The sequence below is a fragment of the Brassica oleracea genome, chromosome C1, assembly GCF_000695525.1.
Source record: "Brassica oleracea var. oleracea cultivar TO1000 chromosome C1, BOL, whole genome shotgun sequence".
Lineage (NCBI taxonomy): Eukaryota > Viridiplantae > Streptophyta > Magnoliopsida > Brassicales > Brassicaceae > Brassica > Brassica oleracea.
In genome coordinates, this window is record NC_027748.1 from 9121715 (window position 1) to 9134714 (window position 13000).

Consider the following 13000-nt stretch of genomic DNA (forward strand, 5'->3'; position numbering starts at 1 on the left):
TTTGCTCTGGTGCTTGATCGCGATCCTTTGTGTTCTGGGGATTGCTTTATCTCATATTTTATCTTTTTACCTTTTTCTGACATCTGCTTGTTCTAACCAAGACATTCTATGGTAAGATGAGATAGATTAGTCTTCTTTGTTGGTCTTTTTTCATCTCCAAACTTTTATTGAGTAAGTATTACTATGATATTTTTCTTTTTTCTTTATGATTGTGGAAGTTTTATGTTTAGATTATGTATTACATTCTAATTTATTTTTATTAGTTTGGTCATTTTATATTTTTAATAGTTAAATAAATATATAATTTGTAAATTAAATAATAGAAAATGGTAAAAAATAGTGAAATAACAAAAATTATGTTAATTTTAGTTATGAATAAATTAAATATATAAAATTTATTTCTATTAGTTTATTTATTTATTTATTCATATTGAATTTTAGTAAACAATAAAATAGATTATCAAACTTCAGACGATAATAGTTAGTGCGAAAATGATTAGATATTGCATAATTAGAAAGGATTTGACCAAATTACACTAATCTAAAAGAATAAGGACCTAAAATGTAAAAAAAAAATACATGGATGACACGTGTCGCAAAAACCTCGTGCCACTTGTCAGAAGAAGAGAAAAAACCAACTTTATATATATATATATATATATATATATATATATATATATATAGATGTTGGGAGCTCTATTATCTAATCTATCAAAATAAAAGTACAAAAATAAAATACCCCTTAATTTTTTAACTTATTTGCAATGGCATACCACTAAAAAAATATTAATTAATTTATCTTTTAGGATTTTTTTTATCTTTTCCTCTTTAATTAATGAATTTCCAAAATCAAATTTCTAAATAAAAAGTTATGGCAACAATAATTAATAAAACTAGATTTTATTATTCTGTCTTTTCCTATTTTATTAGATATATGTGTGTTTGGAAATAAATACATTTTGTAATTAAATATATACATTCTATGGTAATTATTTTACTAATTCCATATATACATAATAAATGGTATATACAACAATTTTATTATACATTATCATAAAATTTTGATCCATAAAAATTAGTATATACAGTAATTTTATTTTACATTATCATAAAATTTTGATCCATAAAAAAATAAAAAAATTATTTGTGTGAATATACAAAAATAAAATACCCCTTAGTTTTTTAACTTATTTACAATGACATACCACTAAAAACATTAATTAACCTATCTTTTAGGATTCTTTGTTTTTTCCTCTTTAATTAATGAATTTCCAAAATCAAATTTCTAAATAAAAAGTTATGGCAACAATAATTTATAAAACTAGATTTTATCATTCAGTCTTTTCCTATTTTATTAGATTTATGTGTGTTTGGAAATAAATACATTTTGTAATTAAATATATACATTCTATGGTAATTATTTTAATAATTCCATATACACATAATAAATGGTATATACAATAATTTTACTATACATTATCATAAAATTTTGATCCATTAAAATTAGTATATACAACAATTTTATTTTACATTATCAAAAAAATTTTGATCCATAAGAAATAAAATAAGAAATAAAAATCTATTATAATAGAAGTACAAAAATAAAACAACCCTTAGTTTTTTAACTTATTTACAATTGCATGCCACTAAAAATATTAATTAACCTATCATTTACGATTCTTTGTCTTTTCCTCTTTAATTAATGAATTTCCAAAATCAAATTTCTAAATAAAAAGTTATGGCAACAATAATTAATACAACTTTTATTATTCTGTCTTTTCCTATTTTATCAGATATATGTGTGTTTGGAAACAAATACAATTTGTAATTAAATATATACATTCTATGGTAATTATTATACTAATTTGATCCATATATACATAATAAATGGTATATACAACAATTTTATTATACATTATCATAAAATTTTGATCCATAAAAATTAGTATATACAGCAATTTTATTTTACATTATCATAAAATTTTGATCCATAAAAAATAAAAAATATATTTGTGTGAATATGCATGTCATATTCTAAAAATATTAATGATCTAGTTGATGGTTTACAAGATAAAATAAAATTACTCAATATAAAATATAAAATTATTTTGTTTTGTCATATTAAATAATTATTTAAGTGGGTAAATTTTAAAATATATATTATCACTAATACAAGTAGATATTTATTTATAAAAAATAAAAATAAACATCCGCGCGGGTGCGCGGATCAAGCACCCGTAGATTTAATTATATTTGCAGTTTTCCATTTTCCTTTTTGAAAATGTGTTCTATGAAAAATATTATGCTTGTATATGTGTGTGAGAGAATTTGTAAAAGTGAATCTTGTCAGCATCTTGTCAAATTAAGATTAATTTTCTTATTTATAATCGTGGGTCGTGAATTGATTAGTTGTTTTTATAATAATCGATGGTAATATGGATATCGAAACTTTAAACTATTCAATTTAACTTGCACCAACCATAAAATTTTACTTTGAGATAAAATGTATAATTAAGACCCAAGAATGAGTCTAGTCGTACAGTGTTCTTGATGTACCACTTAACCTCACTAATGAACTACTATGAAAGAAGCTAACACTAATGAATACACCTGCAGGTTATTTCGATTAAATTTAATTAAGCTCAAGCATTATGCTAATGTATAAATTATAAAAAATTCAAGGAATCAGAATCTCATGATGCATTATTGACTGACATATTTACACTATTAATTAGTGAGTGTGTAAACAATATAAAACGGTTATATGTCCATATGTTTTCTTGGACATATATGTAATTAATGAGCAATATGCACAAATCTGATATAGTAAACATAACAATAAAACTATAACCATGAACACATATAATAAGTTAATAATCCTGCAATGGTGATCATTAAAAATAATTCGTCATCCTCTATTGTTTTCCTCACCCTACGAGAATCCGTAACAGTGAAGTCTTCTGTTAATTTCTGAAAATTGATGAACTGAACTCTCTTTAACTCTCTCTCTAGAAAAATATAAGTAGAGTAAGAATTTTCTCTCGCTAAAAGCATTAACGGACCTTTCGATAATCATAAATGCATTGTACCCTCTCTATGCATTTCGCAATAACTGCGTTCCCTTCTGCCACATCCTCACGTCACCTCTTTCTCCTCTTCCTCCTCTCCTTGGTTCCTTCTTCAGCAAATTCTCCACTTGTTTATTGAAAAATAATTCTCAATTTGTTTCTTTAATTACAAAAATTCTCCCATGATTTACCTTTCTGAATCATAACATCTTGCTGGTTTTAAGAGAACCGTTTGACAACCACCGGTTATGTCTTGGCTGGGATATAAAGAGGTGCCCTTTTGATTTTCTCATATCTCCAAGTCCGTCTGTTTTTCTCCACAAGAATATAATTAAAAACTAGAACAGGCTCCGCAGCTAGGGTTTCACTGTGTGTCCAAAGGTAAGAGTGTCTCTCTCTAGATATATAACTAATACTTGTATACATCCATGTGAATTTTTCTTCGAGGAATGTAATCTATATTGCATTTTGTTCACACTAACCGGGTTTGTTTTTAGATATTTTCAAGATCTGCATTTTTCTTGTATTTTGAGAAAAACTAATGACAGTTTTTTTTTTGTGATGGTCTAAAAACATATGGGTTACTTTGTTGTGTAGAAAAGACCATTGACTTAAAGTCAACTCATATGTTACACATTATTTCCCGATTATTTAATTTTTGTTTTTCTCAATTTACCTTTTACCAATTAGTTTTTTTTTTCACTGAAAACGTTTTTTGTTACGCTATGACCAAGATCAACTGAAATAAATTCCACTAAAAAGACGTTTTGTCTTGCCTCGGTAGCCTGTGAATTTCTCCATCTCGTTAGCTTTAATGTAGACAACGAAAAGAAGAGAGAGACAAAATATCATTAATTTCGATCCAAACCAACAATTGGATAAAAAGAGAGCTGGATGTACGGTTTCAATTTTTTATTTCCTTATAACTGAGTTTTGCTCGACCAAATAACATCGATTTTGGATTCACTCACCCTAAAACAGTAAGTTAAATCATCTAAGTTTGTGTCTTTTATGTAAGCTAATTGATAATTAGGGTTTCCTGGATCACAAATTCTTCATCCCTTCTTGACAAAAAAAGAAGAACTCGACATCAGTTTGTTCATAAGTTTTGTCCACGATCTGCATTTTCTTGTAGATCTGATTATATTTGTGATTGTAACATCCAAAGATTAATTACATCCAAAATTAGGATTGTCTGTTTAGTGTATGTGTATCTATAACGTATGTTCTTGAATTTTCTTTAAAACTGTATATCCGTAATCCTTATAGTGTTTTACTTCAATTTCTCTCAATTTTCTTATCTTAACAAACATTATACTTAAATATTCATCCGAATATTCGTGTCCCATTTTTAAGTTGAACTTCCCGATGAATTGTTTTTTTATATGCAACAAAGTTACGCCATGTAGTGGGTGCATTTATATCCATACCCTTTTTGATAAGATGATATATCATTTGCTTATCTAAACGTATAGATGTGAATAAAATAGATAAGGCCAATAGTTTGCTTTTCGGTTACTTATGAAATGTGAAAAAGACAATATAAATATACACATTGAAGGTATGTATAGTTTCATAATATCTAAAGGATTACTTTCCATAATAACAAGATACATCTTTCGTTACTTTGATCCTCGTAAATATAGACATGACCATTTAGTCTTTGATTTTGGACAGTGGGAGATACTTGGAGTAGAAAAATATATATAAATCAACGAAACTGATTTGGATAATCATCTTGTAGAATTATAAGGAAATCAAAAGCGCAAGAAAACTCCAAAACCGATATAGGGATCAATACTCATCATGTATCAGCCAAACATGTTCGAGGCTCATCAACATATGTTCGATATGACCCCAAAAGAGTCCGACACCGACTTGGGTCTTACGGGGAGCCGGGAAGACGATTTCGAGACCAAGTCTGGCGCTGAAGTCACCATGGAGAATCTTTTAGAAGAAGAGCTTCAAGATCCTAATCAGCGCCCCAACAAAAAGAAGCGTTACCACCGTCACACGCAACGCCAGATTCAAGAGCTTGAATCGTAAGTAAAATCTCCCACTTGAAAATGTTTTTGATGTTTTGGTATTTAAGGTTTATGTTTTGTATGTTTGGTTTGGATTTGTATAAGGTTCTTTAAGGAGTGTCCTCATCCTGACGATAAGCAAAGAAAGGAGCTGAGCCGAGAGCTAAATTTAGAACCTCTTCAAATCAAGTTTTGGTTCCAAAACAAGCGCACCCAAATGAAGGTATATACTTTGGCTAATTTTGATTATTGTCTCATTATGCTCATTTAATTTTCCTAAATTGAAGCCTTCTTTAAACAAATGTATAGTTAATTAATTTCATAGTGTAAGTGCAAAACTAAGGATTTTTTTTTTTTGTTGAGGTATAATTATCTTTTTGATCTGCTTTATACTCTCGATGATATCAAACCTAAAGAAGAGAAAGTTGATCTTTATAGGCACACCATGAGAGGCACGATAACTCGATTCTGAAAGCAGATAACGACAAGCTCAGAGCAGAGAACAATAGGTACAAGGATGCACTAAGCAACGCAACATGCCCAAACTGTGGTGGTCCTGCTGCTATAGGAGAAATGTCATTCGATGAACAGCATCTAAGGATTGAAAACGCACGTCTACGTGAAGAAATCGATAGAATCTCCTCCATGGCTGCTAAATACGTAGGGAAACCATTGTCGTCTCATTCCACTCAGCTCACTTCTTCACACTACATTCCCTCGCGCTCGCTTGATCTTGAAGCTGTTAACTTTGGCACTAATCACCAGACAAGTTTCGTAGGAGAAATGCATGGGACAAGCGACATTATGAGGTCGGTTTCTATCCCTTGCGAGGCTGATAAGCCTATAATTGTTGAGTTAGCCGTTGCAGCCATGGAAGAGCTTGTGACAATGGCTCAAACTAGTGATCTCTTATGGGTTTTAAATGATAATTTGGGTGAGATTCTCAATGAAGAAGAGTATTTTAGAATGTTCCCTAGATGTATTGGACCGAAGCCTATTGGTTTTAGATCAGAAGCTTCAAGAGAGTCTACAGTCGTTATCATGAATCATATCAATCTCGTTGAGATATTAATGGACGTGGTATCAATCTTGTTCCCATTAACTCTTTTATCCTCTCAAACTTCAACATAGCTTCACGTTTTAGTTGACACTTTTGTTCCTTTTTTTTTGGGTATAGAATCAATGGTTTAGTGTGTTTTGTGGGATTGTATCGAGAGCGTTGACGCTAGAAGTTCTATCAACTGGAATCGCAGGGAACTACAATGGGGCACTACAAGTGGTATGAGAACATCCATTTAGTTACTTGCTTAACAAGCTATTACTCAGAAACATGTTTTAATCATTAACTTCTCGTGTATTTGATATTTTTCTGATATGTGAAGATGACAGCTGAGTTCCAAGTCCCTTCACCGCTTGTCCCGACACGTGAGAACTACTTTTTGAGGTACTGTAAGCAGCATGGAGACAATACTTGGGCGGTTGTTGATGTCTCTTTAGACAACCTACGACCGAGTCCGATCACTAGAAGTAGAAGAAGACCCTCTGGTTGTCTGATTCAAGAATTGCAAAATGGCTACTCTAAGGTAAATTTTTAAAAATGGTTAAATATTTATCAAAAGTATGAGGTGTTTTTTTTTATTGGCATTTGTTGAAGGTGACATGGGTAGAGCATATGGAGGTGGATGATAGATCAGTTCACACCATGTATAAACCATTGGTTAATACCGGTTTAGCTTTTGGTGCGAAACGTTGGGTGGCTACACTTGACCGGCAATGCGAGCGGCTAGCTAGCTCCATGGCCAGCAACATTCCAACCGGTGATCTTTCCGGTACATTATTATTATACGTACACATCAAATCAGTTTAGGGCCATTCTAATCAAAATTTAAATTTCGGGGTAAAAATAGAGAAAATAGTATTTACTGATTAGGTCCCTTTTTGTGGTAATTATGTATAGTGATAACGAGTCCTGAGGGGAGGAAGAGCATGTTGAAACTAGCAGAGAGGATGGCGAGGAGCTTCTGTAGCGGAGTAGGCGCGTCGACTGCACACGCATGGACGACATTAGCCACCACAGGATCCGACGATGTTCGAGTCATGACCCGGAAGAGCATGGATGATCCAGGGAGACCTCCGGGTATCGTCTTGAGCGCGGCTACATCGTTTTGGATCCCAGTGGCACCTAAACGAGTGTTTGATTTTCTCAAAGACGAAAACTCTAGAAGCGAAGTAAAGAAAACAAAACCTTTTTCTTTACGTTCTTGTCTTCTTGATGGAAAGATCTTAATGATTGTGTTTGGTTCTGTAGTGGGACATACTTTCAAACGGAGGCTTGGTTCAAGAAATGGCTCATATAGCAAATGGTCGTGATCCTGGGAACTGTGTCTCCTTGCTACGAGTCAATGTAAGAAACGTTAGTGCTTTGTTGTGTTTGAACAAACGTCTTGATTTTCGTTTTGTTTTAAAAAAAGAAACAGGGCACGAACTCAGGACAGGGCAACATGTTGATATTACAAGAAAGTTGTACGGACGTGTCAGGATCGTATGTGATATACGCACCAGTCGATGTAGCAGCTATGGACGTTGTCCTGAGCGGTGGGGATCCAGATTACGTGGCTTTGTTACCATCCGGGTTTGCTATATTGCCTGATGGTGGAGAAGGAGGAGACGCTAGTGCCGGAGCTGAAGGAGGAGGAAATAATCTTGAAGTGGTTAATTCCGGTTCGCTACTAACCGTGGCGTTTCAGATAATTGTTGACTCTGTTCCAACCGCTAAACTCTCTCTAGGGTCAGTGACTACAGTCAATAGTCTGATCAAATGCACCGCCGAGAGGATCAAAGGTGCGCTGGCATGCGACGGAGCTTGATCGGAGTTTTTCAAGTAAACAGTTTTCTCTGCAAGTTTATTATTTGGATAATCTTGTATTCTTGATCTATTACACAAGATTAATTTATGTTTTGGCATGTGTATATGCAGAAGTAAAAGGGAGGTTTATGAGTTTTTTCATGGCAATATTGCTTCATGTTTTAATAGTCTTGTGAGATCCTCCAAAGGAAGTCAAGAAGAAAGAAGGAAACGGTTTGTTGTGGTTCCGGCGGTTTAATGTTTTGCGTTTTCTCTGTTATTATTTTATCATTCACTAGCGAGAGCGAATGCACAGGGAAGAAGCTTACAGACCTCTGTTCCTTTTACCATTTCTTCCACTTAGCCCCATGGAACAATATGCTACTACTGAAATCTTAGATGTTAGTGTTTTGCTACTCTTTATATTATTAAGCCACTCTTGTAGTACTGATATTTTTTTTTATAACGTCTGATTTTCATTAATGAAATGATGAGTTTACATAATCTTCATGAAGAAGATTAGTTATAAAACATGGAACATAATAATGAAATCGGTAAGTAGCGCCATTGAGGTGTTGATGAGTTGCCAACTTTTTTTTTTTTTTTTTTTTTTTTTTTTTTTGAACAAATGAGTTTGCCAACTTATCTGCTACTTTATTTGCTTCTCTTTCAATCCATTGATACCTAACTCCTTCAAATCTTCTTTCCCACCACTTGATATCTCTTATCCAATTGTATAGACCAAAGTGTTTACATTGATAGTTGAGAAGTTGTATGGCTTTTTGACTATCTCCTTCAATAATGACACGTCTATATCCTTTGCTCCAACAGTATTGCAACGACATAAGGATTGCCTGTAGTTCCCTTTCTAAAGCAGTGCTCACTCTCTTCCCTTCTACTTGAACCGCTCCTCTATAGCATCCATGTTCATCTCGCAAGACCCATCCTCCAGTATTCGGTGCTTCTTCATTTATAAAAGATCCATCCACATTACATTTCATCCAACCTGCATCTGGTAGTTTCCATCTGTGTTTCCTTTGCACTCGATTAGATATATTGTGCCGCGGTAACTCCTCTTGCATCATCTCAACTTCCTTCCATTCATTTGCATCAAATTTTGCATACTTGATCACATTCTGCCAATGATACCCTTTTTGTTGAAAGATCATTAGATTTCTACTCTTCCATAGACGCCATAAAATCCACCAGTGTAAATCCTGTAGATGGGATAATCTCACTGAAGTTGAGCATTGTAAGCAGGCTTCAATCTTTTCCTCAAAAGTAGTTGTTGCCTTGTAGTACTGATATTATAAGATTGTTTATGAAACTGTATTTTATCCCCTATATATTAAAGGAAAATCATTACAATATTTTTTTGTAGCCACGTATCATCACCAAAATCATTCTTATAATCTTTAGAAAAATATGTTGGTCCATCTAAACATATAATAAGATTTTTATTAAACTAACCATAAATTTTTCCTATTAATGTTCTTCATAGTTTCCTTAAATAAAAATTACGGAATTGCCTAATATGGCTAAAGTATATATAACAATTAATGATTTTGAATAATAAAGATTTGATAAAATTAGTTTATCCTCTATCATTTCTTTTAAAATTTTAACTCATTAAAATAAATTAAATAAACTCATTAACTATATAATAAAAAATTAATTTTTTCGTATATATTACATTTTGTATTTTAAAAATGACTATAAATGACTAAAGCTGTTGAAATTTTCACATTGAAATTTTTGTGATCCATGGTTTAAAATTTCTGTTATGACAAGATACAAATTATTACAAAACTATATAATAAATATTAATATATATATATATATATATTAATAAAATAAATTATATACCATATAAAATACATAAACATTTTATTTTCAAAATTTGCTTTGATTTTTTTATATAAGATTTGAAAAAATATTCACAACTTAATATTTAGATTTTAAACTTTGCATTGTTTTTTTTCAAAAATTATAAATTACTAAAACTATTAAAAATTCCACAAAAACAATTTGTTATCAGTGAATTAAAGTTTTTGTTATTAAAAAATACAAATGATCAAAAAAAAAAGAGAATAAAATATTATTTAACATATATCATTATTAAAAATGTACTATATGTCTATGTTAATATCATTAATTATATACCATATAAAATAGAAACAATGTTTGTTTGGATTAATAAAATTTATTTATGTGTTCGCACCAATTTAGTTATATACGTAATAGTTTTGCTGAATTTTTTTAATTATTCAATATATATTTATTATCTTATAATATGTAAAAGAATATATAATACGTGAATGTAAATTACATATAATTTTATCCCGTACATGACGCGGATCTTAAGCTAGTTAGTTAGTATTTTCAGAAATACTTTATAAACACTATGCTTTATGTTTTTGTTCCAAACCTAGCATTATTAGGATCTTTAATAATCACAAATTCTTGTATATTATATTTTGATTTTTTTTCAAGGAATTTCAAAATTCACAATAAATTTATAAGTTGGGCTGTCGTTTGTTGAAGACGATAATGCTACATTGATATGTCCCAGTAATATGTGATATACATACGTGCTTTGCTGCCACTAGTAATTTAAAAATATTGTCGTCAGTCCTGGAAATCTCAAGTCATTTTCTTTAGAAGTGACCCATGACTTAAATTAATAGATCAATCATTCCCAAACCAAAAAACAAACATATATATTTGGCTGGTCCATCCAGATTCTGTATACTATTGCCAGTTTTCATCCGTCAGATTTTTAAAATTTTCAAATCAAGTAGCTCTGAATTGGTGAAATATCATTATCAAACAGAAATGGAACAAGCCACTAGTTTTCTTTCTCTATATATCCTCTACTCTATAAATAACATCAACAGCAAGTGAACCCCCACGAAAAAAAAATATAGTTTCAATGGAGACCAAACCATCAATGTGCCTTTCTCTCTTACCATTCTCGTTCCTCTGCTTCACCATCATAACGTTGGCCTCATCATCATCAACATGGTATGATGATCATATCTCACTGAGAGAGGTTAGCCAAGAAGAAAATTTCAATTTCGGAAATGACTTCCTCTTTGGCACTGCTTCTTCTGCTTACCAGGTTCTTAAACCTAGCTTCTTTTTGTTTTTACTTCAATGCTCAGTTATTAATAATACTTATGAGAATAGAGTCTGTATGTTTCTTATTATCATAAACATAATGAGCCTTTTATATATAGGGAATTACATCGTCATAGAATAATGGAAAGACTAAAGAAAGGAAATACAAATATGGAAATAGTACAAATCATAAACCAATAAGGAAAAGAAAAAAGGTAGCCGACTCTCTCTCCTCTAGACTAGCGGATGACTCTCTCTCTCTCTAGCATTGAGCCGGTTATGGACATCCACAATATGATTTATAACACTCCCCCTTGGATGTCATAACCATACAGAGTTTGTAATACGCTTTGGATGTTGCCTCATTAAAACCCTACCAGGAAAACCCAGTAGGACAAAACCATGGTGAAGGAAAAAGAGTACAAAACGTATTACTCCCCCTGTTCTGAACATCACTAGAGGTCTTTCAGTCTACGCATCCCAGTCTAATGTGTGAGCTTCCTGAACGTCCAGGTAGGAAGTGACTTGGTAAATAGATCAGCTGAGTTGTCACTGGAACGCACTTGGACTACTTGGACCTCGCCGGCTTTCTGTAGCTCGTGCGTGAAGAAGAACTTTGGTAAGATGTGTTTGTCCTGTCTCCTTTGATGTAGCCATCCTTGTGCTGAGCAATGCATGCTGCATTGTCCTTGTACATCACTGTTGGTGCGTCCTTGCCTTCGGACATCCCACAATCATCTCGAACCTGCTGGGTCATGGACCTCAACCAAACACACTCGCGGCTGGCCTCATGTATTGCCAAGACCTCCGAATGGTTTGAAGATGTGGCCGCGATCGTCTGTTTCATGGAATGCCATGATATGGCCGTTCCACCATGTGTAAACACATTGCCTGTCTGTGATCGAGCATTGTGTGGATCCGAAAGATAACCTGCATCAGCAAAACCAACTAAACCTTCTTTGTTTTGGTTAGTATAAAATTGACCCAAGTCTTCGTTCCTTGCAGGTAACGAAGAATATGTTTAATCCCATTCCAGTGCCTTTGGGTCGGACATGAGGTAAACCTAGACAATAGGTTCACGGCAAAACATATGTTTGGTCGTGTATGACTAGCCAGATACATCAAAGCTCCTATGGCACTAAGATATGGCACTTCGGGACCTAGGACATCTTCGTCGTCCATCTTAGGACGGAACGGGTCAGTGTCCAGGCCGAGGCACCTCACAACCATGGGGCTCGACAACGGGTGAGACTCGGCCATATTAAATCTCTTGAGTACCTTTTCTGTATATGCCATTTCATGCACAAAGATTTCATCTCTTATGTACTCAAGCTGTAATCCCAAACAGAATTTCGTTTTTTCTAGATCTTTCAACTCGAATTCTTTCTTAAGATATTCAACTGTCTGGGAAATCTCTCCAGAGGTTCCTAGGATATTTAAATCATCAACATACACTGCTATAATCACAAAGCCCTGGCCGAATTTCCTTATAAAGATACAAGGGCTGATCGGATCATTCTTGTATCCTTCTCTCTCTAGGTACTCACTTAGCCTATTGTACCACATTTGACCTGATTGTTTCAATCCATAAAGTGACTTATTCAACTTTATACAGTGTTGTTCTCGAGTACTCGATTTGTTTTTCAAACTCTATACCCTCTGGTACTTTCATATAGATTTCGTTATCTAGTGGCCCATATAAGTATGCAGTTACAACATCCATTAACCGCAAGTCTAATTTCTCTCTTATAGCCAGACTTATCAGGAATCTAAAAGTAGTAGCATCCACTACAGGGGAGTATGTCTCCTCATAATCTATTCCTGGCCTCTGTGAGAATCTTTGTGCAACAAGCCGTGCTTTATATCTAACGACCTCACCGTGTTCTTTTCTTTTTCTCACAAAGACCCACTTATAGCCGACTGGTTTAACATCATATGGTGTC

The 13000-nt window shown here is 32.8% G+C and overlaps 2 protein-coding genes across 10 annotated transcripts in view; both read left to right on the top strand.

Annotated features, from left to right (window-relative positions):
• The first annotated feature begins 3106 nt into the window (after positions 1 to 3106).
• LOC106329447 (homeobox-leucine zipper protein MERISTEM L1-like) lies at positions 3107 to 8400 on the top strand. Of its 9 annotated transcripts, none has more exons than XM_013768499.1 (11): positions 3107 to 3449; positions 4813 to 5110; positions 5198 to 5315; positions 5531 to 6172; positions 6270 to 6371; positions 6475 to 6675; positions 6741 to 6909; positions 7050 to 7321; positions 7401 to 7496; positions 7564 to 7973; positions 8070 to 8400. In XM_013768499.1, the coding sequence occupies exons 2-10, from the start codon at positions 4875 to 4877 to the stop codon at positions 7957 to 7959; spliced, it is 2232 nt and encodes a 743-aa protein (XP_013623953.1). In that variant the 5' UTR covers positions 3107 to 3449; positions 4813 to 4874; the 3' UTR covers positions 7960 to 7973; positions 8070 to 8400. The 9 variants fall into 9 exon arrangements, with proteins under 9 accessions (XP_013623953.1, XP_013623995.1, XP_013623666.1 ...); XM_013768541.1 differs by having other exon boundaries at positions 3108 to 3449; positions 6747 to 6909; positions 8070 to 8399; XM_013768212.1 differs by having other exon boundaries at positions 3109 to 3449; positions 4746 to 5110; positions 6741 to 6921; positions 8070 to 8398.
• Positions 8401 to 10784: 2384 nt separating this feature from the next.
• The window catches only part of LOC106327516 (beta-glucosidase 47), a 9463-nt gene continuing 7247 nt past the window's right edge, over positions 10785 to 13000 (top strand). The window contains 1 exon segment of the mRNA XM_013765679.1: positions 10785 to 11058. Coding sequence (XP_013621133.1) covers positions 10870 to 11058 — 189 coding nt within the window. The 5' untranslated portion in view covers positions 10785 to 10869.